The 25,242-nt window shown below is 39.0% G+C and overlaps 3 protein-coding genes and 1 long non-coding RNA gene across 5 annotated transcripts in view; 3 read left to right on the forward strand and 1 right to left on the reverse strand.

Moving 5' to 3' along the window:
• Positions 1–5,955, forward strand: part of LOC146705204 (uncharacterized) — a 9,458-nt gene extending 3,503 nt beyond the window's left edge. Inside the window, exons 2-3 of the long non-coding RNA XR_014921306.1 lie at positions 4,706–4,760; positions 4,949–5,955. This is a non-coding gene — a long non-coding RNA (uncharacterized LOC146705204). The remainder of the gene's footprint in view (positions 1–4,705; positions 4,761–4,948) is intronic.
• On the reverse strand, positions 3,153–3,876 carry LOC146705205 (uncharacterized). Its single transcript, XM_085462805.1, has 3 exons — positions 3,835–3,876; positions 3,652–3,710; positions 3,153–3,565 (listed from the first exon to the last, which is right to left on the reverse strand). Exons 1-3 carry the CDS (start codon positions 3,837–3,839, stop codon positions 3,153–3,155), a joined length of 477 nt encoding a protein of 158 aa, XP_085318931.1. The 5' UTR covers positions 3,840–3,876.
• A 4,927-nt stretch (positions 5,956–10,882) lies between the features above and the next one.
• On the forward strand, positions 10,883–11,900 carry LOC146705206 (uncharacterized). The gene is made up of 3 exons (XM_085465175.1): positions 10,883–10,933; positions 11,127–11,182; positions 11,280–11,900. Exons 1-3 carry the CDS (start codon positions 10,929–10,931, stop codon positions 11,780–11,782), a joined length of 564 nt encoding a protein of 187 aa, XP_085321301.1. The 5' UTR covers positions 10,883–10,928; the 3' UTR covers positions 11,783–11,900.
• A 3,721-nt stretch (positions 11,901–15,621) lies between these two features.
• The window catches only part of cry2 (cryptochrome circadian regulator 2), a 39,134-nt gene continuing 29,513 nt past the window's right edge, over positions 15,622–25,242 (forward strand). For both annotated transcript variants that reach the window (XM_085462807.1, XM_085462808.1), the window contains exons 1-6: positions 15,622–15,920; positions 19,906–20,014; positions 20,704–20,846; positions 21,870–22,054; positions 22,226–22,314; positions 23,919–24,059. In XM_085462807.1, coding sequence (XP_085318933.1) covers positions 15,763–15,920; positions 19,906–20,014; positions 20,704–20,846; positions 21,870–22,054; positions 22,226–22,314; positions 23,919–24,059 — 825 coding nt within the window. In that variant the 5' untranslated portion in view covers positions 15,622–15,762. The remainder of the gene's footprint in view (positions 15,921–19,905; positions 20,015–20,703; positions 20,847–21,869; positions 22,055–22,225; positions 22,315–23,918; positions 24,060–25,242) is intronic.

Here is a 25,242-nt window from a genome sequence, read left to right on the forward strand (position 1 = left end):
GAAAACGCTGCTATGAACATGCCAAAGCAGCAGGTGGCGCTAGATTCCTAACCGTGCCGAAATGTTGGCCAATCAGAAGTCTAGAAGCCTCGGTGGGAAAAAGTAAACAAAGCTGGGGCATAGAAGCAGAACCGAGTCGTATGTGTGGAGGGACAGTAACTGTGTATATATGTAAGCATTTAAACACTGCAGAGAGTAGAATTAACAGTATTGTAGAAATTCATTTCACAGAAACAATAACGTGGCGCACAGTGTGACGCATGCACCAGTTTATTGTATTTCCAGACTTGCTTTCGGCACAATTTACAGTGCACGCTACTCTGTTTTTTGTCAGACTTGAAATAGCCGAAATACCTTCACCCTACGGAACTTCTATGGCTCTTCCGTTCGACAATCTCTCCGGCATTGGAACCATCATGTTTTCTCTTCGGTCACGCTCGGTTGATTTTTCTAGTCGGCACACTCATTTCCTCCATTACGCGCTGGCTCCATTACCCGCTGGCTGCTTCCCAAACAAACACACGTGCGGCTTGGCACTTGTGCTGTACGTAACAAGTCACGCGACGTGACGCTGCGGCTGTGATTGGTTCGGCTCTGCGCTACTTAATTTGGATTGGCTGACCTTTTTTTTTTTTTTTGAGGACAAGAGCAGCGAGGTCTATCGGGATAGCTTAATTTCTCTATCGAGTAAAAGTTATATCGCGATACATATCGTTATCGTTCTATCGCCCAGCTCTAATCTAAAGTTAACAGTACCATGTGCAGTACTTGTATAAGTTATTAAGATAGAGGAAAAGCAGAAGGGAAGAGACTGAGAAGAGCAAGCAAGTGTGAGAGAGAAGACTTGGCTTGAAATGAGGAAGAGCTTACACCTGCCAGTCAGCATACCAATTAGGCAGGAGGGGGACAGTGTCCCAGAGACAGAACATGTAGACACTCAGTGGCAGAGGTGTGGACTCGAGTCACATTCGAGTCATTAATTTTATGACTTTAGACTTGACTTGAAAAAATGTTCTAAGACTTGTGACTTGACTTGGACTTTTACACCAATGACCTGGGACTTGAATTGGACTTGAACCGGTTTACTTGAAAAGACTTGATATTTCACCCCAAATATAAAATTTAACATGCATATTATATAGAGATTGAAAATGTGACGTCATTCAGGGGTAGAACCGCAAAGGATTCTGGGAACTCGTGGCAAGAGGTACTAGCGCACGCAGGCTTTCAATTGAAATCAGTTACACAGCGATAAAAAGAAACAAAAAATGCCAAGAAGCCGTTGTATTATTAACTGCAATAGCCGGTCGCATGACAGCCACGGGAAGCCGACGGGTAAAGAGATCGGTTGTTATCGGATTACGTTGTGGAAGAGAAATTGTTCGAACCATGTTTCCGAAGTAACAAAGAGGCGACTGGATTGCAGCCATTCAAAGACCAAATATAACGTCCCAGAACACTCCAGCTCACAGGTTAGTCTGCTCCAAGCATTCCCACAAAGGTCAGTCTGCTGTTGTAGTTAATACGTCATTTTCATAACATAATTAGTGATACAGGTTACAAGCAAGTCTGGCGCTGAACAGAAATTGTCGCGCTATGCTCCTTTGTTTATTGTGCATAAATAGTGAATTGTCCTGACACAATATTGTGTTTCGCTTCTGTTATTATGGTACATTGACAAAAACATATACTTTTATTCACAGGATAAAACAGTTGTTTTGTATCACTAATTGCCCAGTACGATTACAGCATACAATATTATTGTCACTGCTACATTTCTGTGATGCTACCAGAAATTATTTCCACTGCTAATTAATTACCATTGAGCTCAAAGGTCCTATTAATAAACGGTTAACGAATGTGTATTTATGACGACGATGTGTGAGACTGGTAAACTTATGATACGATGGTCTTTACTTTCTACACGGTGCGTTTCAAGGTCCTGCACCCATCCGTCGGTAAACTGTACCTGGGCTTGTTGCAGTGACCTGAAGTTACTAAACTCCATGAGTGTATGCACTCACTCCAAGAACCGTATAATTATAAATATGCATATAAATATGCTACGATGAGATAGCTGACTTCATCTAACTAGCAAATGTTGTCCAGGCTACGTTGGTGATACAGTTTTTTTTAATGTGTATGATATTTTTGTCATGCGATTTTAAAGCTGGTCCTACAACCGCATCCAAGAATAACATGCAGCTTATCTCAGAACTGTCGGTGAAAATTATTCTTGGAGCTAGGTTTAATTGAGCTGCATTTTAAAGAGGTGCAATTTCACAATTTGTGTATATTTTCTAAGTTCACTATTTTGTCATGTGTTGAGAAAAACACAGATTTAAAAATCACATGGTCTAATATTTACATTTAGCATAACTGCAACATGCTTTTCTCTTTTTTTTTTTTAAAGACTCAAAAGGACTTGAAATTCAAAGTTTCAGACTTGTGACTTTACTTGGACTTTTACACCAGTGACTTGAGACTCGACTCTGACTTGCCTGACATTACTTGAGACTTGACTTGAGACTTGAGGATAAAGACTTGAGACTTGCAAAACAATGACTTGGTCCCACCTCTGCTCAGTGGGTTCTCTTGAAACAATCCACCCCCCCTATCGTCTTCTATCCATTCTGCATAATTTAACAGATCTTGCATCAGAGATATTATCGATTAAGCCCAATTGGAGTCTGGCTTTTAGTAAATATTTTTTAATCAACATTATGTTCTTAAATAATTTTTTAATTATTCCTTGCCCCTTATTAAAAGTAAATTCTTTTGTGCACACTCTTTTGCTTCAAAAAAAAAAAAAAAAAAAAGTATGATTATAAGTCTTTATTGTAAAAAGCCTTCTGCTTGGATATCAATACCTGATATTTTTTGGCAAACTTTCAGAACAGTCATACATGCATCTATATGCTTAAATTGTTAAACACCAGCTTAGGAGGAAATAAGTGGCATTGTTTAAGTTTAAAGCAATTTATTAAGTATTTTGGCAACTGGGCAAAGAGTCATTGACAGACCTGAGAATAGAGAAGAGCAGACAAGTTAATCAACCAGTTATCATTCACACCACTCAAATGAAAAGCCAAGAGTAACTGAACTCACCAAGAGTTAATAGGCAGCTTTGGCTGGAGTTTGAAGATTGCATGTCAAGAAAGTGTGTAGCTGGTGTATGGGAGTAGCGGCATAGGTAAGCCAACAGACTCTGTGGGGGTGTAGCGGGTTTGGGCAAACACTGCTCTTCCTCTTTGGTAGCGTGAACGAGAGCCAGTAGTGTAGACTGGTTCCAGACCAGACACGTCACTAAAAACAGGCTTGTTTTCCTCACCGCTGGTATCAGTGTAAACACGGTCCCCCCCTGTATAGCCACTAGTGAACCAGTCATCCCCAACCATCGTGTTACTCCCGTAACTACGAGGACCAGCACTGGAGTCTGTGGCGATGTGGGCATAGCCGTCGTTTGCCTCATAATTTGCACTGTCTTGGGAATGGTCATAAAAAAATGCTCCCTCCTGCATGGGGTATGTGCCCATATCGTCATATTCCATATCAAATCCATAATCTGAGGAGAAACAAGGCAAGAGCCAGAATGTATTCAAGGCCACTTAATTTTGTTCAGCTTTCTCAATTTTGTTAGTGTTATCATACCATATTCTACAGGAACACAGATGATGCTTCCAATCAGCAGACATGAAATCCACAAAACCCTAGAAACAGTCATTTCAGAACATAAGGTTTAAGCCAATATTTAGCTGTTTTAGTACCCATTTATCTTGATGCATCAGACAGGCCCTTTAAAATTTAGCTTTAGACTTAAACATAATTACTCACCTCATTCTGCTGCAGTTTGAGTTCTGACCTGCCCCTGAGAGCCTGCACTAACAAAAATGGAGAAACCCTGGTCAACCATAATATATCAATAATCCCAGCCCAAAATAAGCCACAAACTCATAGCTTCTACCAACCCTTAACTTGTGCCAAGAACTTCTCCTTAGTTGATGCAACCTACAGAAGCTGCTTTTATATGATCCTCAGTGCAGCAGGAGCTGATTGCTTAGTGATAGCAGCTGCCTTTGAAGTTAATCGCAAACAGCCGGCTTCTCAGTTCCCTCACTTCGCCTTTACCCTTATAATTGACGATCCATTTATTTACACTGATACATGGACCAGAGAACCACCTTAGCTCTGTATTGCAAAACAGAATTTGAGGTTTAAGGAAGCTTGTATTGAAAAACAGTTCATCACTCAAAGCTTTTTAACACAGTCCTCTTTAGGGACATCTGGTGGCCAGAAATATGAAGAGCAGCTTGAATCTAAAACGTACAATGAACTGCTTCATTATGACTGCCCACTCTACAGAGCTATGGTGCTTTGAATATGTTTTTTGGGGGGTGAAAAAATTATCTTATGTCTATTTTAATAATAAATAATTCAGACAAATAAACCTTCCTTGTTTAAACATGTGCCATGGTTTGTTTTCTTTTTGCTTGTGACGTCTTGATGTTTGTTTGTTTTTAACTAAAACTAAAATACACTATATATAACAATGTACAACACAATCTTATAATAGGTTAATAGGTTAACATTAAGACTGCCATAGCAGAAGATCTAGGAAAGAGATATGTAAATGAGAGGGAGACACTATGGATGGCATCGACTGTTAATCCTCGGTTTAAGGACCTGCCCTTCCTGTCTGAAGCAGAGACCTATTCCAGACTGTTGGACACTGTGGTGACTGTGATAAAGAAGGAAGAAATGTACGTAAATAAATGAATTTATTTGGAAAAATTCAACTGAAGTTATAAGCAAGTGAATAAAGTAAAAAGCAAAAAAAAAATGCATATTGATGACATTTGTCATCAAATATTAGTGAAAAACAGGGTGAATCTTGGATTTGAATTTGGGCTTTCTGACATTAATATTATTTGAATTTAATGTTTTTCAGCAGCAAAAGAATGAGGAGACTGACAAACAGGTGGAGGAAGAGAATGCCACAGAGGAGGCTGTGGAGGATGCCACCCACATATCAAAGACAGCTTTGACTCCATCCCTCGACCACCCCTAAAGAGACAGAGGACCTCATGTGCATTGGTGGACTTGCTCGGAGCTACGTTTGCCTCTACTAGTGACAATACTGCACCAAAATCAGACCATGATGTTGCTGCAGCTGAGATCAAGAGGTATAGAGATGAGACCCCTTTGCCTCTCACAGGAAATCCTCTCAGTTGGTGGAAGGACCATGAACAGGAATACCCTCAGCTATCCAAAGTAGCAAGGAGTTTCCTATGCATTCCTGGAACAAGTGTTTCTGCAGAGAGAGTTTTCTCCTCTGCAGGAGACATAGTAAATGCACAGAGAAGTGTCCTGAGAGCTGACCATGTCGATCAGCTTGTATTCCTGCACAAAAATCTGAAAATTGAAAAATAAACACTGAGAAAACACTACACATGTAAAATCTCTGATATGAGAATGTTTGACATTTTGGTTGAGTCTCATAAGCACTTATTTAGATGAGTAAATTCCTTTTTTCAGGTTGTACTAAAAGTGTTCCATTGATGGACACTGCAGAGCTGTACTTTATTTTATTAACACTTAATTGTAATAGCACTTTACATTTTTTGTTAATGTTTACTTGGATGGATTCTTCAAGCAATTTCATTTTTGATTTATATTTGTTTATATTGAGGTCACATAAAAAGTACTTTGTTTTGATGCTCCATAGAGCAGTTTTTGGATAAGTATTTTACAATCATAGTACTTAGAAAGACTTCAGTGTTACATGTTTACTTTTTTCATGTTAAAAAATACTTGATATTTCAGTAAAGTAGTTTTTGTTTGTTTATTTGACATGACTTCTAATAAGGCAGATGTTAATTTCTCCATTCATTTTGAACTTAGAGAGTGTTTTTGTTTCAGATGTTTCATGTCAAGCATTAAACAGTTTGGACTGTTTACTGTGAGTTTTCCTAATTAAATTTAGTCCTACTAAACACAAATATCGTCTGGCTTTTAGTATTGCAATATATCGTATCGTCTACCCTGTATTATGATACATATTGTATCGCCAGATTCTTGCCAATACACATCCCTAGTAACTTCCATAATTATAGCTATATGTAACCTATAGTGTATTCCTTATGTCCATTTTATACCTGGGAGCACAAGTGCTGATGAACTGTTTTTTATTTAGGCACAGGCAGAGCGTCCTCTTTTCCTGGCTCTAATTATGACGCACACTGGTTTGCTCCCTCTCGCACAAAATCACCCAAACACAGCACAAATCCCACTAATGATTCAATTCCTTATAAACCACTGAATCTGGTACTGAGGTAGTGACGTGCTGAATTAAGCTTCGGACGTCATTGATCATGTGACTGTTCAGACTAACAAAGCCCTGGCATAGTGTTTCTGAAGCAGTGTGTTGATGTTTTTTGACAAATATGCTGGAGCTTCAGCTTCCATTACTACTTAGTACTACAACTATTAATATCTGAAGGCTGTGTCTAAATGCTGACCTTTATGGGACTACTGTTGTAGCAAAAGGATTTTTGTGTGAGCCTATTTTAGTCTGCATGTGTGAATTTTGTAAAGATTTGTGTGTGCCTATTGAAATCTCTCTCTCTCTCTCTCTCTCTCTCTCTCTCTGTGTGTGTGTGTGTGTGTGTGTGTGTGTGTGTGTGTGTGTGTGTGTGTGTGTGTGTGTGTGTGTGTGCTCTCAGAACTATACACATGTATTTAGAGCTCTTTGTGCATTTTCAGATCTATGTGTATATAATCACATTTGTAAATGTGTGAATACATCTGTTCAGTGATTTGTGCTGATGCAAGGCAGGCTTAGGCTATGGACTGTGGATTGTGCTTGCTCAAAGCAGGGGCGGATCTTCTGTAGTGGCAATAGGTGGCATGTGCCATCCTAAAATAATCTCTTCCCACCCCTAGTGAGACCCTAGTTTTGCATATGATAATGCTGTTTATTAAAAAACCCTAGGCTAGCATTAACCCTTTGTGCAAGTGTAGAAACAATTAATATGAAATACATTTTTCAATTACACAATATAAACATATTGTGTAATTGAAAAATGGTTCATCCCACTGGGTCCCCTCAAAGTCATTAGTTTTCCTCACACAATGAGAATGTATGGAGACACAGCAGATGTAGCTATGAATGGTGTAACAGGAGAAGGTGAAATACAAAGCAAGATGAAGGAGAACAAGCTGAAAAGGACAAGCAACAGAGGAAGAAGAAATTGGCATATAGCCTAAAATCCAAACCAAAGAAGAAGAACACATTAAAAAAAAAGCTCTTAGAAAAAACGGAAAAAAGTGACATATTGCCCTAACTGACAGAATACCTGAAGCAGAGTGGTACAAAAGAAGAACAAGACAATAAGGATTTTTAAAAAAAGTATCCCGATGGCAATGCAGGTGAATGATTGCACGCGTACAAGTGTGCAATCATCATCCATTTGTCTTTCGCTCTGTGAGAGACCTCATCTGGAAGAGAACAAAGAACAGGTCCTTCCTGAAAAAGAAGTGTTGTTTTGGTAATATCTGTTTATACAAGTGATTTACAAAACTCAGTAAAGAGGAAAGCCTTGTGTTTTGTCTTACTTATAGATGAAAACAGATCTAATTGTTCTACAGGAATGTCATCCATGCTGAGATGATTTGACATTCAGGAAAAATCAATGGGGTAATGATATTTGGTTCTCACATGGCTCAAGTCACATTGCTGGGATAGCTACTCCCAAAGGTAAAACCATAGGATAATAATGGATTGCATTTATACAGCGCTTTTCTAGGCACCCAAAGCACTTTACAATTCCACTATTCATTCACTCTCACATTCACACACTGGTGGAGGCAGCTACAGTTGTAGCCACAGCTGCCCTGGGGCAGACTGACAGAAGCGAGGCTGCCATATCACACCATTGGGCCCTTTGGCCAACACCAGCTGGCGGTAGGGTAAAGTGTCTTGCCCAAGGACACAACGACCAGGACAGAGAGCCCGGGGATCGAACTGGCAACCTTCCGGTTACAGATGAGCTTCCCAATCCCCTGAGCCACAGTCACCCCAAAGCAATAACGAAGCAATCCCAAAGGCCACGGTTTTTGTTTTGTTTTTTTGTTATTAAAGAGATCATACTCAGTATATACTGAGTAACATTTATGGTTATATTTCTCTCTGGAAACACTGAACAACTCAAAGAAACAGAAACACCCATTAACTTCCTGCTTGAAAAATGTACCTTAGCTGCAGTCCATCACGTTGATTTTAGCAGAGCTAGAAACTAATGTAAATGAGTCACGAAAAGTTGATTCTGTTCATCTGGACGGATCGTTTTGTGGGAGAAATGTTCCGTCACTCATCCGAGTGACTTCTTCAGTCTCAGCTGACTGCAGGTTTCCCCAATCTTATAAACAGTACATTGCATAATGACTGAAATCAGCCCAGTGAAGGAACAATGGGCTGGGAGGTCAGTAAACGAGACACTATTTTAATAGACTGCATTGGTGTTCAGTAACAACATCTACTGGATTTTAAAAGGTCATAGCAGGCAACCTGGACAAAGAATGTGGTGAAAGACTATAGATACGTTTATTCTGACATCTGGGACCTATACTACGAAGCAAGTTCAACATATCCAGGATATTTTTTCATTACCCTAACACTGTTGATCAGGATAACTGGTCACAGAAACATGGCTATCTACAAACTAGGTTAACCCAGAGAATACTCACATGAAAGGTGTGGTGTTGGCAGCATCTGACCAATCTAAAAGAGGTGTTTCACAGATCATATCACTTTTCTCCCACAGAAAATGATCTATATGACACCTACACCAGAGACATTATCAAATGGTAATGAAATTATCTATAAAGAACACAAAATAAATAAAATAAAATAGTGGAGGGCAACACTGTTGTAAGAGACTTTCTATGAACAGGAGACCATCATCGATCAAGTGGTGATATAGAGCTACTCTAATGTGCAGCCAAGTGACGGCACATTGGTCATTGTGTTCAGAATATGGGGTTGTCGTGTGCTTAGCAAGCAGTAGGAATGTGTCAATAAAAAGTGACAAAACTACACTGATCTACAATAACGCCTTCAGGCTGCACGGTTGCACGTTCCAAAGATCAGGACCACAGTAACTGAAGGCCCCCTCAGCACACTTGGGTCTGATTTACATTTGGGACAGAGCGAGCAGTGTGATCTCACTTGTTTCCCCTTTTCAGATTCATACTTTTCTCTGTCTACACTGAAATTGAGAAGAAAAAATTCAAAGAAGACAAAAAGATCTGCTTCTGTTGTAATACTTCTGCCGTGATCTTCAAGAACTGTGTGCTGCAGAGTATAGACTGAATACAGTGTGTGCACACTGTGTGCACACTGTGTGCACACGGTGTGGGATCAACATTATTTTCTTAAGTAACCTGTGACGGCTCATGTGCTTTGGATTTTGTAAAGGTTAATCAGTTTACCTCAACCTCAATTGTAACTTTTTGTTCCATGGCTCTGGTTCTTTTTTCTAGTGTAATGGTTTTACAAAAACAATTATGTTTGTTTATTTAGTGAAAATATTTTTTAGTAAGAATGACTTTTATTTCTGTCATCATTCTTTCAAGTATAGTTTTTTCTTTTTAATTGATTACTGCTTTTAATTTCTGGAAATATAAAATGTCATCAGTGACCACTGTGTCATTGCTACAATTAGACAATTCTCAAAACCAAGGCTGGAATTCTTGTAAAATGAAACATAAAACATTTTCCTGTATAGGGATTTGTAAATGTTGTACATGTTTTTGGCTGGGATAAGCTTTATCTTATTCCAAACGTGAAAAATTTATGGGAATTTTTCTATGAAGGTTTCATTAAAATCATTGATAAACATGCTCCATTAAAAAAAATAGAGATTTTAAGGTCGTAAAAATACCTGGTTCACACAAGAACTTTTAAAGTTACTTCATGAGTGTAATGTGGTGTGAGCCAAAACCAGAAAAACAGATCCTAGCTCAGATTGGAAATGCTTTATAGAGCTCTGCAATAAATGCATTGTGACAATAATAAATGCAAAGGCTGCATATTTTATCTCAGAAAATGTGAACACTTCCTTAAAATTTTGGAAAACACTTCATAATAATAATAATAATAATAATAATAATAAATTTTATTTATGAGCGCCTTTCAAGTCACCCAAGGACACTTTACAATAGGATAAAACACTTAGTAAAACAATGGCAGAATAAGAACAAAAAAATAAAGCACAAGATAAAATGAACAAACAGTGGATTCACAGTGAATATGCAGATTTGAACAGATGAGTTTTGAGTTGGGATTTAAACTTCAGTTACTAAATGGATAAGATACTGATTCAGATCCCCCCTCACATACATAATCAAAGATAATGAGAAATTTGACAAAAAGAATGAAATACATAGTATTTTTAATAAGTATTTTATTAATTCCTAAAATGTTATTAAAACTCTAAATGCTACCTTGTGAAATGCATCTGGTCTGATTTGAAGCTGTGAGAAGGATGGAACAAAACTGTGTTGGTGATGAAAGGTTTAGAGACTGTAAGAGGACACAATTTGGTGGAAAGACAATGTGGAAACAACTTAAGATGGTAGAATAAAAGGGAAACATGGGGACATCTCCACAAATGAGAAGCTACTTGTTTCCAATTAACTACACAGGCAGCTGTTACCACTGAGCAATCAGTCCCCTCTGCAGCAAAGATCATATAAAATCAGCTCTTGTTGTTTCTAGTCAGTATGTGGAAGCTCCTGTTGCAATAAGGTACAGTGCTGGTATTGAGTTTGCATTGTAGTTTATTTATTGGTCTATTATGCATCTTATTATTTTTTGTGATCCTGTAACAGACTCTTGGGGAGGTTGAAACACCTTACTCTACAGCAAAATGAGGTAAGTGATGCTATAAAACAACTAAAAAAAGAGTGCCGTAATCCAGCGGTGTCTGCATTAAAGTCAGAAATTTTAAAAACTGTTCATGTGCAGTGATGCTTCATAGGAAGGGTGCATTATGGGTGTGGATTGGATGTGTACATATCATGAATTTTATTTATTATTATTATTTTTTTAAAAACATGGTCTGCAGGTGGTTGTGGCTATTATGTCTCACTGGAAGCATCACTTGTGCACCTGTGGAGAAAGGCAAGAGGTTTACTAAACTTAAATGATTGACCAGTTAAAGTTAATGGGAGCTTAAATGTATTGGCTAAGTCTTAGCTTCCATTAATTTCTCTTCTAGGGCTGGGACTGAACAGAGCTGAGACACCACAAACACTTCCTTGGTATACATTCAGGGGAACGGGGAGTGACTCTGACAAAGCACCAGAACGCACTAGTAGTGGCTATGGAGTACAGAGCAGTCCTCCATATACCCTGTATGATGCTCCAGCAGCTGGTTCGTTGGGATATACAGTGGGTCAGTATGGAGCTCCAGCAGTTGGCTTTGCAGTAGGTCAGTATGGGTCTCCGGGAGGAGGTTCGGACAGATATGCAGCGGGTCAGTATCAGACAGGACCTACACAGTTTAACACTCAATCTGGCATCAACAATGGTGAAAACGAGCCAGTTTTCAGTGACGTGTATGGTCTGGAGCCAGTCTACTCCTTAAGTTCCCGTTCACGCTACCACAAAGGAAGAGCGGCTTTCGCCCAAACCCGCTACACCGCCACAGAATCTCTTGGTTTGTCTGTGCCGCTATTCCCATACACCAGCTACATGTTTGCTCCTCACATTGTCTACTGAAGAGCTGGGACTAGCTCTCTTGAATTGGGTTTCTTAAGCTAGTGATGGTTGATGGACTTGTCTTTACCTTGCAGGTGTTAATGTTGTGTCTCTGCTGCTTATGACTCAAAATTTGTCAATAAATGACTTTGGTTTGACTTGTTTAAATCAATTCTGATGCCTTTTGCCATGTTTCCTGAGGCAATATTCCAGAAACTGGCAGTCTTGTCACTACATTATTATTATTATTATTATTATTATTATTATTTTTTTTTTTTTTTTCTTTAAAAACCTTAACTGTGAAAATGATCAAATGTCAAAATTTGAGCCATGCAATTTAAACACGGACAAAATGGTCTTTACTGTCACCTTGAAGGCGTTCTTATATATAGCTTACTGTGGACACAATTGCAGGGCACAGAGGTAAGGTTAAAGGATGTTTTAATAGTCTGACTCAAGCCTTGGGAATTACAGGCAGCTTTATGATGCTTGTGCAGCAGTACCAACTCCTTGGGGCTAAGGCAGCGGTGGGCAATTCCAGGCCCCGAGGGTCCTGCAGGTTTTAGATCTCACCTTGGGTCAACACACCAGAATCCCATGATTAGTTCGTTACCAGGCCTCTGGAGAACTTAGGACATGTTGAGAAGCTAATTTAGCCATTTAAATCAGCTGTGTTGGTTCAAAGACACATCTAAAACGGGCAGGGACACCGGCTCTCGAGGCCTGGCGATGCCCATCCGTGGGCTAAGGGCACTACAGGAAGGTCATCTAGCTCATCTTGCAGCTGTTTGTCAAATGCAACTACTAATCTAGTTAAGAGTGGACTTCTGTAAACCAGTCCACCTCCAAGTGATAACAAGGAAAAAGCAAAAAAAAAAAAAAAAAAAAACCCTTATAGCTCTTTCTGAGTCTCACCTGAACTCAAAACATTCATTACAATGTTGTTCGGTAAAGTTGGGCAGCTATTAGGTCTGTTGGATGCAAATTATGTGACATTACAGCCAAGGCTCAGCCATAAAGCCCCGAAACTTAACTGCTGAGAGCAAAAAGCGAGAAAAAAAAAAGCGGTAAATGTAAAACTTTTATTTTTCAATGCCATTTTTTTTTTTTTTAATGCTAAAATTGAGTGTCGCTGTTCTGGAATTATAAATACACATTTACAGATTCCTTTGAAAATTCAGAAATGTCTGTACAGATTTACCGATTTATTCAAAACATTTAAAAATTGATTACACACACACAAATCTGCACACAAATCAAAATACACACATGCACAAAATGTTTTGCCACAATGATAGTCTTATACAACTGCTAGAAATAGAACTAATTGAACTTGCTGAAGCCTGTACAGGGAGTGCAGAATTATTAGGCAAATGAGTATTTTGTCCACATCATCCTCTTCATGCATGTTGTCTTACTCCAAGCTGTATAGACTCGAAAGCCTACTACCAATTAAGCATATTAGGTGATGTGCATCTCTGTAATGAGAAGGGGTGTGGTCTAATGACATCAACACCCTATATCAGGTGTGCATAATTATTAGGCAACGTCCTTTCCTTTGGCAAAATGGGTCAAAAGAAGGACTTGACAGGCTCAGAAAAGTCAAAAATAGTGAGATATCTTGCAGAGGGATGCAGCAGTCTCAAAATTGCAAAGCTTCTGAAGCGTGATCATCCAACAATCAAGCGTTTCATTCAAAATAGTCAACAGGGTCGCAAGAAGCGTGTGGAAAAACCAAGGTGCAAAATAACTGCCCATGAACTGAGAAAAGTCAAGCGTGCAGCTGCCAAGATGCCACTTGCCACCAGTTTGGCTATATTTCAGAGCTGCAACATCACTGGAGTGCCCAAAAGCACAAGGTGTGCAATACTCAGAGACATGGCCAAGGTAAGAAAGGCTGAAAGACGACCACCACTGAACAAGACACACAAGCTGAAACGTCAAGACTGGGCCAAGAAATATCTCAAGACTGGTTTTTCTAAGGTTTTATGGACTGATGAAATGAGAGTGAGTCTTGATGGGCCAGATGGATGGGCCCGTGGCTGGATTGGTAAAGGGCAGAGAGCTCCAGTCCGACTCAGACGCCAGCAAGGTGGAGGTGGAGTACTGGTTTGGGCTGGTATCATCAAAGATGAGCTTGTGGGGCCTTTTCGGGTTGAGGATGGAGTCAAGCTCAACTCCCAGTCCTACTGCCAGTTTCTGGAAGACACCTTCTTCAAGCAGTGGTACAGGAAGAAGTCTGCATCCTTCAAGAAAAACATGATTTTCATGCAGGACAATGCTCCATCACACACGTCCAAGTACTCCACAAACTAATGACATGGCCTCCTTGTTCACCTGATCTGAACCCCATTGAGAACCTGTGGTCCATCATCAAATGTGAGATTTACAAGGAGGGAAAACAGTACACCTCTCTGAACTGGGAATGTACAGGTTTTTTTTTTTGTTTGTTTGTTTGTTTTTTTAATGAAAATGATTAGTCTATCACAATGAGATAATGCTTGCTTCACATGGTACTTATAAACGTGTTGATTTCCTAGCATTTTATTTTTGGCAACAAAGAATAAATTAAATTAATAATAATAATAATGGATACTTTATTGATCCCCATGGGGAAATTACTTGTTTTTCTCTGCATTTGACCCATTCACTCAGTGAAGCAGTGGGCAGCCCACTAAGCAGGCGCCCGGGGAGCAGTGTGTAGGGATGGTACCTTGCTCAGGGTAGCCGTTAAGTGGATTCGAACCGCCGACCTTCCGATCATGGGGCGACCACTTTACCTACTGAGCTATCCCTGCCCCCACTGAGCTATCCCTGCCCCCACTGAGCTATCCCTGCCCCCTCTGAGCTATCCCTGCCCCCTAAGTCTGACTCTGCTCCCCCCTCCTTATTTCATGATTTGGTTTAGTCCAAGTGGTGCTGATGCTGAGATTAAAGTAAGGATGGCACCTTAAAAGTAAAGTCTGGGTTTCAAAAAAGAAAAGGGAGACAGTAGAAATTAAACTCATAGCAAGCTCCACAGAAACAGTTTGACATTTACTAGTATCAGTTAGCTTACTTCATTTCTAACAGAAAATGTGTTCTGTTAATATAGCCAAAAAGCAATTGGTGCAGACAGACCCTTTCTACATATGTACGCGAAATCAATTCTCTGACAATCCACTGCCAGGCCAAACAGATCAAACCCCTGGCTCAGGCTTAGTTATAGGTGAGCTCTTTTATGTCAAACACTGTGTCTAATTGCAGGAGGGCCTTTGGGAATTTAGATTAAAACCTTTTTGAGTTTAACTAGGTCTAAGGACAGAGACATATTTTAGTTGGCTATACTTTGTTTGAAAATTAATATACAAAGAATTATTAAAATTATAAAATTATATTTCCTAAATAATACTAAATATTATATTTACACATTTAAGGAGTAAAAAAACCCCAACTTTCACTTTTTTATTTTGGTACAAGGTACCAATCAGTGTAAACGAAATGAATGAGTAAATAAATAAATAACATTACCATTAAAAAATAAAATGTAAAGAAAATGGCACATGTCTCAACAATCTTGAGCAAAATCTAAGCAAAATATATATCCATGTTTGCAATGTGCTATAGTGTTAGTGCTGGAATGGTTTCCAAAATTAAACGGTGGGGCCCAAGGTGATATTTGTTTTCACGGGTCCCCAAATCCCTGCAGGCACCCGTGCTGGTCTGTATCAGAAAGGTGACACAACCTCTCACCGATGCTGCCTGCATCTGCAGCTTCAACCAAGTACAAATCTCCAGTTTTGTAACTCATGTTCACGATTTCAATTCTGTCCAACCAGCAAACCGACACAACCTAACCTATAGCCATGCCCACAGAACAGGCCACGCCCCCGAGTGTCAGTTTTCGTTTGACAGTGAGTAAAGTTTGTTGGGAGTCGTTGAGTTGTCAGTGATTTTAACCTTTTTGCTTAATTTCGCCTGTTTTTTCGGATTTTACTATAACGATGGAATAACAAATAAGAATGGTGGTGAATTCAGTCCACTGGTTTCGTAAATGTCTGCGGTTGCACGATAATCCTGCGCTGCAGGAGGCCCTGAATGGAGCGGACGCAGTGCGCTGTGTTTATATTCTAGACCCCTTTTTTGCTGGAGCTGCTAACGTGGGAATCAACCGATGGAGGTTTGTGACTTTATATTGTGACAGTTTGGGGTTATTAAAGGCTAACTTAACCCAGTGAAATACAGGAAGAGCATTTACTAGGTCAATATTTACACGATCCATTACTCTTGGGCCTCGGCTCCACGTCATTTAGCTAATGCTAGCATAGAATGCAACCCGATTAATGCTAAGCGCCATTGAAGAAATACACAACTTTAACTTATCGTCGCATATCAGCCAAGTATGTCCACTTAAAAGGCGAAGTGTTTAACGTAAATTAAATACTGTACATTCTTGTTCGGCTTACACTCAAAATTACATTTAAAAAACATTGGAGCTAATTCTTGATGGTGTCTGAAAGGCTTCTGCTAACCAAGTTAACTTACAACAGTTTGGTACAGAAACTATGGAGACAACGATGTCCATTTAACATGAGTAAAAGAAAGGTTCGCATGAAATGGCAAAGCCCGTTAATCACGCAAGCGGAGAGAGGTGCACTATGGGAGTTGATGTCAATTTCGATTTGCTTAGTGAGTAGCTATGCGAAAATTATTACAAAATAATTCATTGTCACGCTTGCCAAGGAAACATAGAGGTTGCTATAGTAAATTAATTGATAATGACGCTCCAACACGACATAGCTGGAATAACTGCATAAACGTCAACACTCCACCACGTTTCAGAAGAGAACGCTGTACTTTCTGTTTACTACAGGTATACTACAGGCAATATATAAACACATTTATCCAAAATTCCTCAAATGTCAGTGCTTCTCAAGCGCAACGGTTTGATACGTTATGTTAAAATTTATACCACTATAAAGTGTATTTTAAAATTCTATATATTTAATAATATTAAGGTTGTTGCATATTCATCAATTTAATTTTTTCTAGTTATAATATACTAGTGGCTTGGATATGGGTATTTGGTAATACAAAGTACTGTGTTCACTCAATAGTAGTGCTGGAGCTATGGATTATGTTTATCTGTCTATTGTATCACTTATTACTATTACTTGGTTACTTGAGTATTTGGTAAATATTAAAAGGTAAAAGACAAAAACCCCCCACAGGTCTTTTAAAAAGAACTGCTCATTGGATTGGAATATAGAATTTATAAGGTTTTTAAGTTTAACTGCATAAATTTCTTATATGCAAAAAGTAAAACAATCTCAGGTACAGTCAAAGGTCAGTCAAATAAAATAAGGTACACACGCAATCTAGATCAAGGTATAAATTAAATTTGGCTTTATTAGGCTTTCTTACATTAATAGAAGGCAAAATCATTCTGACGGTATTATATCACCTGGATGAGCTAGATTTTGTGTCTGTTTATATGTATGTGGTTTTTGTGTGTGTGTGTGTGTGTGTCTGTGTTTAAGTCAGTTAGTGTATATTTTGTGTCTGTAAGCCTTTAAAGGAGTATGTTGTGGCTGCAATAAACAAAAGCAACAAAATCAGCATTTAGAAGTTTGCCTTTTGTGTTGATGCAAAAATTTGTGCTGCTGAAAACAGCAAGTTATAATGCTGTACATGTTAATATGTAATTATTAAGAATTATCAATACTTACGGCAACTAATTTCCCAGTGTACTAAAAAAAAGTTTAGAGGAAAAAAAATTGAATAACCGACTTGTCTAAAACTAAGAAACACTCAGATATTATGTTAAATTTGAGAACTGTTTAATGAACAGTGTCAAAACCAACAATAAAGATATTTGAACCCATTAATCCAATTCTTCAGTAATGAATCATGCAGCACCTCGCATCGTTTAGAGCAGGTCCCCTACTGATCGGCGGGTTAGTGGTTCAATCCTAGGCTCCTCCAGTCTGCATGCCAAGTATCCTTGGGCAAGATACTAACCCCAAGTTGCTCTCCGATGCATCCATCGGAATCTGAATGTGTATGAATGAAGTTAGGAAGTACTAAGTATAGAAAGAAAGTGCTTTTGTGAATGGGTGTGATTGGGTGAATGGGGCATGTTGTAGAAAAGTAGTTTGAAAAGAATCAGTCCATTAACCATTTACCATCCCACACACTGCGAATGCAACATTAACCCCCGGCCTCCCAACCGGAAAATCTTCTACCCGGCACGCTGTGCTGAGCATGTCTGTTTATATACTACCAGATAGGGAAAAATATGGCAGCAGGAGTTTCAGATAAGTGAGAGAATGACACTTGCTGTCGTTTGGATTTCACTGGGAGGATGTTGAACAAAATGTGATAATTACCAAAACATGCCTTAAAGACCATTGCTGCAAAAAGTAGCAGTAACACTAATTTATCCAACAAGCTGAAAAGTCATCCACTGCAAAATGAAGCCTGTTTTAAACGCGGCATATCAGCGTCTCCCCGCACAGCAAAGAAAACGTTAAATAAACCAGCTCTGATATCTGCCACTGTTGTTTCTGAATGTTTCTGTAATTTGAGGTCAGCACATTTTTATTTTATGGTTTTTACATGTTATAAGCACAAGAGTACCTTTTTAAGGTCATTTAATTTTTATCTTGTGTATTTTTGCTTGATGTAGTTTTTCTTTTTGTTGTTGTTATATTTTGTTTGGTAAAGGTTTAGTGTTGACCACTGAAAGAGACTTTCTGTGGCAGTATTGTCATTTGTGAAAAACATCTGTGTGCAAATATTGAATGGTCGATTTGAATGAGTATACCAGTGCAATTTTAGGCACTATATGATTGGAAAAAAACTTTTTTTAGGATGCTATTGAAACGTATCGCAATATGTATCATTATATAGCCCACAAAAAATTGCAAAATTAGATTTTCCTCATATCACCCAGCCCTAACTCCAAACAGACAAGAAGACAAACACTTAAAATAAACTGATCTTAATTATGATATTTAAAAAAAATCTCTTACTATAAAAGATGTTCACGTTTTAATATAATGTGACAAATTAACATCCAAAAAACTAAAAAGCTGCGACTGAAATGTGTGGCACGTTGTGCTGTGGATTATGAATGATCCACACTGTTCAAAGCTGATTGACAGCTACTTTAACAAAAGTTAAAACCTAAAATAATTTAACAATTGGGGGAAACCTCGAGCCTTTCCCTGCCCAGCCAATAGTAAGTAATCTCTCCGGTGTGTCCTGGGTCTACATCAGGACATCCTCTCAGTAGGACATTATCAGCTGCAACTCCTTAGCTGGCTCATTTCAATGTGGAGGAGTAGCGCCTCTACTCTCAGCCCCTCCCATGTGACTAAACCCCCGGCCTATCGTCCACCTTGAACTTAAATGTCTCTAGGGCCAGATATCAGTACGTCCCACTGCAGCGGCGCATGGTCTAAGCACAGGGTCAACGGGCGTCTCAGGAGGTAATAAAAAAAGGGAGTCTACCACTCACTGGATTACCAGACACTTTCTCTCCACTGTACTGTATCTGACCTCTCTCAGACAGTCTCCGGCTGATGTAGTAAATGGGGCAACCAAGTCCCCTTACCTGCTGGGACAAAACGGTCGGAGTAGCCTACTACGCACAGTTTCTGTTGCCTAAACAGATAAGCAGCTACAGCTGTGGTTTGTATATTTTAGGCTTACTCTAGATTTCCTTGCTGTAAAACAAACACTGCTGGATTGAAGCTGCAGCATCACATGATGATGACTGAGCATTAAAGATTTTAAGTAAAGCATTGACCCAAAAAAATTGCTCAGGGTTTTTTGTCATGTTATTTAATTTCAAATTCAAATTGAATGAATAGTTGCAGCCCGACTGAATAAGCTGCATTCCTCACTCTGAAAAAGAGACTGGAAATCTTTCTTTTATGTTTAAGAAAAACATTGCTTTCTTGACTTTGTAAATAAAGACCACAATCACAAGAGACAACCTTCACTCTCTACCTGCACAATGAGCCTCGGCCACCTTTTTTACTGGTTCATCGCTGTTCTTTCCTTGGACCACTTTTCATAGATACGAACCATAGGTGCTGATCACTGCAAACTGGAAACACCCCACAAGGGAGTTTATGTTCATGTTTATGTCTGTGCAGGTTTCTCTTGGAAGCTCTGGAGGACCTGGACAGCAGTCTCAAGAAGCTCAATTCCAGGCTTTTTGTAGTCAGAGGCCAGCCTACAGATGTGTTCCCCAGGCTTTTCAAGGTCTGTATTCCTGTCAGTTGCTTCTCCTCTGTTATTCCTCATCTGCAAAGAATGTTCAGATAGTACAGATGCAGAATTTGCATGTGGGATATATTTATTTTTACATTTTTCTCACTGAAATTGCTGTTCTAATATTTTTCTGCATCTAAAACTAGATTAAAGATCTAGAACTGAACAAGTTCACATTCATACGTCTATCATTTGCATACAAAAACCAAACCTTTTATCTATGTTTTCAATGCTTTTAGCTAATGCATTACAATCAATTTAGCTCTCTGTTAACCATTTATCTAGTTATAAGGTAACATTTTATGCTACCTTATAACAAACCAATTCTCTGGCCCATTGTTTCTTTTAGGCCTGCCATGTGTTTTGCTACTATCATCTGCTACCATCAGTGTGAACAGGAAACACAACAGATGAAGTGGCTGTCAAATACATTTCATTTTCTTTACTTCTTATTTCTGTTCAAACTGACCCATTTGGAACAATCCAGTTTGGCATTGTAAACCGAAGCTTGAATGCACAACTTGAATACAACAGTTTGACTTGGTGGTCTGGGTTATAAGTAGGCACATGATAGATCTATACAAGACTTACAAACTGTTAAAGCCAAAGATTTAATTAGTTCTTTGATCATTGTTACTATTTAACATCCTTTTTTCGAATTCTTTTATTCTTTGCTGCAGGAGTGGAACGTGACCAGGCTGACCTTTGAATATGACCCAGAGCCTTACGGGAAAGAGAGGGATGGCGCAATCATTAAGTTGGCCCAAGAATTTGGAGTGGAGACCATTGTCAGAAACTCTCATACCCTCTACAACCTAGATAGGTTTGTGTTTTCCACACAATTAGTCGATTTCTAGTGGTATTCCCACCACAAACGCAGGTATTATGCAACTCCATTTAGTCTCTTCCTTCCTGTATCAGCAGTCCATTCTTGTATAACGACAGGAGCTCTTTATTGACAAGTGTTTGAGAAGTAATTTTAAAAAGTAATTCTTTTACCTTAACAAAAGGTAATGAATAAGTCTTCATAGTCTGCTGCAACCAGTATTTGATAGCAAGCTTATGGACTTAGGTATCATTTTCCTTTTGTTTGTTTGTTGTTTTAACTTGTTAATCCAATTCTCAGTTACGTATAGTCAAGCCCATTTGGAAAATGACAATTTTGACCTCATACAACAACAACAGTGGCTTTAAAATTAAGCAGTTGTGAATTAAAGTGTCGACCTGCACCTTTAATACTGAAACTGATGACTGGGTTTCCTGCCTTGAGGTGATGTCCTAGATTTAGCTTCTGCTGTCTTTGGTTGATACTTGAATACCTTCCTCAGTTTTGTATTCAGGAAGTGAATCACATGCTCAGTCAAACTGAACTCAAGTGACTGACTAATCCTATAACAAATATGTGAAATTAATCAGCTAGCTGATTAAACACAGATGCTCTTGCAAACTTACATCTTAAGAACAGTTCATTAATAGTTTTGTTTATTAACTGTTGTAACATTACTCAGTGTTTTCCTGGGTTAATATCACCGTGTGGTTCACCTGGAAAATAATTTCCTGATGGCTTTTTGGTACCAACATCTGGCAACTCACTTAATACAGTCTGTCCCTAATCATTAAAAAATGTGGTAATGTCAGTGTTACATCAGGGCGCACCAATTGACCATTGCTTTTAATCACTTGTTCAAAGGCTGAGCATAGTGTTGTCACGCCGTGTGGAGCCCCTTTACATATTGCCGGCACACTGTATTTCCCAGACTTCTCTCCCAGAGAGGCCACTGGTAAACTGATACAGATATGTTGCTGTGTGTTACTCAAATTTTCTTCCTTTTCTGTTTTGCTACAGGATAATAGAGATGAACAACAACAGTCCTCCTCTGACGTTTAAGCGTTTTCAGACTATTGTGAGCAGACTGGAGTTGCCTAGGAGACCTCTGCCTCCCATCACTCAGCAACAAATGGACAAATGTCACACCAAAATAGAAGACAACCATGACCAGCTATACAGTATCCCTTCTTTAGAAGAATTAGGTACGCATAATTTATCTTTTCACGTAAAGTTTTTCTATAACATTTATGTTTTTAATCTGATTTTAAGAAAAATAATTAATGGTTTGCAAACTACACAACTCTACTTTCCTTATTTATTGAATCTAAAGTTAACACATTGATCTGTATTTAAACTTATTTTGATGTGCCCAGGTTTCAGGACAGATGGTTTACCTCTGGCTGTGTGGCATGGAGGAGAGTCTCAGGCATTGGACAGACTCGGTAAACATCTGGACAAAAAGGTAAAGCTAAAGTCAAAGTGCTTTAATTGGTCTAATCCAGAATCCAGGAGTTTATTTTGAATGCTAAGTTGCATTGGCTGATTTTTTTGTTTGTTTGTTTGTTTACTTTTGTCCTCCTTGTTCTTAAACTTTCAGTAAATGCCCACAGAATAGGGATAAATTAGTAATTTGACAGTGTTGCCTCCTTGCTCTGCTATCCATACCTACTTACCTGGTAATCTCCGGATGTAATGCAAGTTTTTCCGTGTACGATGGTTAAAATGGTTTTATCGTAACAATCGAGTATACAAGATGGCTGCTGTGTTTGCTTCGAATTACTCCTCACCCCTGTTGCTTGTCACGTGCTCCATAATGTTGTGCTGTGGACATTTATGTGCTTTCTGTGTAGAGGAGTGTTGTTGTTTTCTGTTCTCATGCTGTCCTCCCAGGAGCCCAGCATGAGTAGAGGTCTCTTTTTTCCCCTCTTGGACTTTCCCATTGTAGTGTACATTTCAGTGTTTTTCCATAATACTACCGATCTCCGACCTGTCTCCCCATGTGATGTCTGTGTTGTGTATGTAAGGTCGGGGGGGGGGTCCATTTCACTGCAGGGAAACTTGCATGTGACAAATAAAGTTTTCTTGAATCTTGTATAAGTTGCCATGGCAACATTAAGCCTGTTTGCATGTAGATCACTGAGTTTTTTTTCTTCTCACACACACTGCGAATGCATCAAACATTTTTAAGTTCATTTGTTTAACTTTTGTCTCATGAATTCTTGCTTGATGTAGTTTTTTTTGTTGCTATGATCTTTTGTTTATTAAAGGTCTAGTGTTGACCACAGAAAGAGACTTACTGTGGCAGTATTGTCATTTATGAGAAACTTGTGTGTGCAACTGATGGTTTTTGTATTCAAAGTAGAAAAAAAACATTGAATGGTTGATTTGAATGAGTATGCCAGTGCAATTTCAGCCACTATATGGTTGAAAATAACATTTGTTTTTGTAGTTTATTTAAACATATGGTGATATATATCGTATATTGTGATATAGCCAAATAATATCATGATTGTGACTCCATAAGGCTTTCATTGATATACTTTTTTTTTCCGTTGTAATTTTGCATTTGTGAATCACTCCCTACTTTGACTCCTGAAAGCCTTAGCGTCTTTAAGGTGCTCTGTTTGTTTCAAGTCATTCTGTTTACCTGTAGCAATTAATTTAGAGTTACTACACATATTTCTGTAAGCATTACACAGCTAGTCTTGTCTTGCTTCTTTTCAGTTTTTACCCCTCACACGTAAAAGGCTGATGAGATATTTGCGTGACCCCACTTGGGTTAGAGAGAATATATCATAAAATATAAAATACTTTTTGGCATAGTGGTTGGACAGTCATAATTTAAGTGTTGTGGACAGCATGGATAGCTAAGTTTGTAAATGTGATAACTCAAAAATGAGGCGCTGTAGGAGCTTCAAATTCATATCATAGGTGTATCTGCTAGGAGGCTGAGGGGTCACACTGGTGGGGTCAAGCTTTTTTTTTTTTTTTTTTTTTTTTTTTTTCTTTCACATGATACAGCCTCAGCTTGAAGATGATGATTCCTGATTGTGTCTGTCTCTTTAGGTGTGGGTAACCAGCTTGGAGCACTCCCGTGTTAAAACCTGCTCTCTATATGCCAGTCCTACCGGTCTCAGCCCCTACCTGCGTTTCGGGTGTCTGTCCTGCAGAGTTTTGTACTACAACCTGAGAGAGCTCTACATGAAGGTACTGTCACAGATAAAATGACTCAAAACAACCGAAGGGTGGTTTAAAATGTCTTCAATTAATATTCATCTAAAAAAGGCCTTAAAATGTTACATTGACCTAAATTTGTATTGGATAGTTATTGCATGTTTCTCTTGACTACATCAGAACTTCCAGCAGACAGTGATTCAGTTTATTTTTTAAGGTATTTATTAGTTTAAAAAAAATTTAATAATTTTTTTTTAATTACTTTTGCCAAGGAGTTCCCCTGTTTAAGAAGAGGCACCGAGGGGTGTGCTCCTACAGCAGGGGGATTACACTCTCTCAGCCTCTGGGAAAGTCTATGCAAGGGTATTGGAGTGGAGAGTCCATCTGTTTGTAGAGTCTTGGATTCTGGAGGAATAATCTGGGTTTTGTCCTCCTTGCGGACCTCTGGACCAGCTCTAAATCCTTTCGAAGATATTCGAGGGTGCCTGGGAGTTTGTCCAACCAGTTAAAGAAATGATTTGTTGACATGGAAAAGACATTCGACTGAGTCCTTTGACGTATCCAGTGGGTGGTGCTTCGCAAGTATGGGATCTCTGGCCCATTGTTACTGTCCATTCGTTCCCTGTAAACAAGAGCTTTATTCCTATTGATGGTAGTAGCTTTTCACTACTGATATACAGCAGTGACAGTGGAGTGTCATTCAGACTGGAGAGGTGTAGTCTGATGGTAACAAAGAGAGGGAAGGTAGTCAGAACTGAGGGGATTGAACTACCACAAGGCAACATTGCAGACATTGAGGACAGCTACAAGTACATGGGAATCCCGCAGGCAAATGGGAACCACGAAGAGGTTGCTAGGAAACACGCAACCACTAAATACCTGTAGAGAATCAGGCAAGTCCTAAGGAGTCCGCTGAATGGGAAGAACAAGAGCTGGGTTATCAACACCTACACCATGCCCGTGATCAAGTAATCAAGGAGGAGATGGAAGCCAGTGGCGTCAAGACAAGGAAGCTACTCACCATGCACGGAGGGTTTCACCCCTAATCCAGCACCTTGAAACTGTACACCAAACGGAAGGAAGGAGGCCAGACACTAGTAAGTGTTAGTACCACGATCAAGGATGACACAACGAACATCCATAAGTACATGAGGAAGATGTCCATGTCCAACCGCATGCTCAATGAATACTTGAGGAAGCAGAAACCCAAAAAAGA

This window comes from Copadichromis virginalis, linkage group LG7 (genome assembly GCF_057382275.1).
Source record: "Copadichromis virginalis isolate Kocher_CV1m ecotype Utaka linkage group LG7, C_Virginalis_male_GT1.1, whole genome shotgun sequence".
In the NCBI taxonomy this organism is placed as follows: domain Eukaryota; kingdom Metazoa; phylum Chordata; class Actinopteri; order Cichliformes; family Cichlidae; genus Copadichromis; species Copadichromis virginalis.

Bases quoted from the DNA above. Each gene is read 5' to 3' on its own strand.
- LOC146705205 (XM_085462805.1), bottom strand. The intron at 3,566-3,651 runs GTATGATAACAC...GTTTCTCCTCAG, and splicing joins CTGTGTTCCTGTAGAATATG to ATTATGGATTTGATATGGAA.
- LOC146705206 (XM_085465175.1), top strand. The intron at 11,183-11,279 runs GCAAGAGGTTTA...TTTCTCTTCTAG, and splicing joins TTGTGCACCTGTGGAGAAAG to GGCTGGGACTGAACAGAGCT.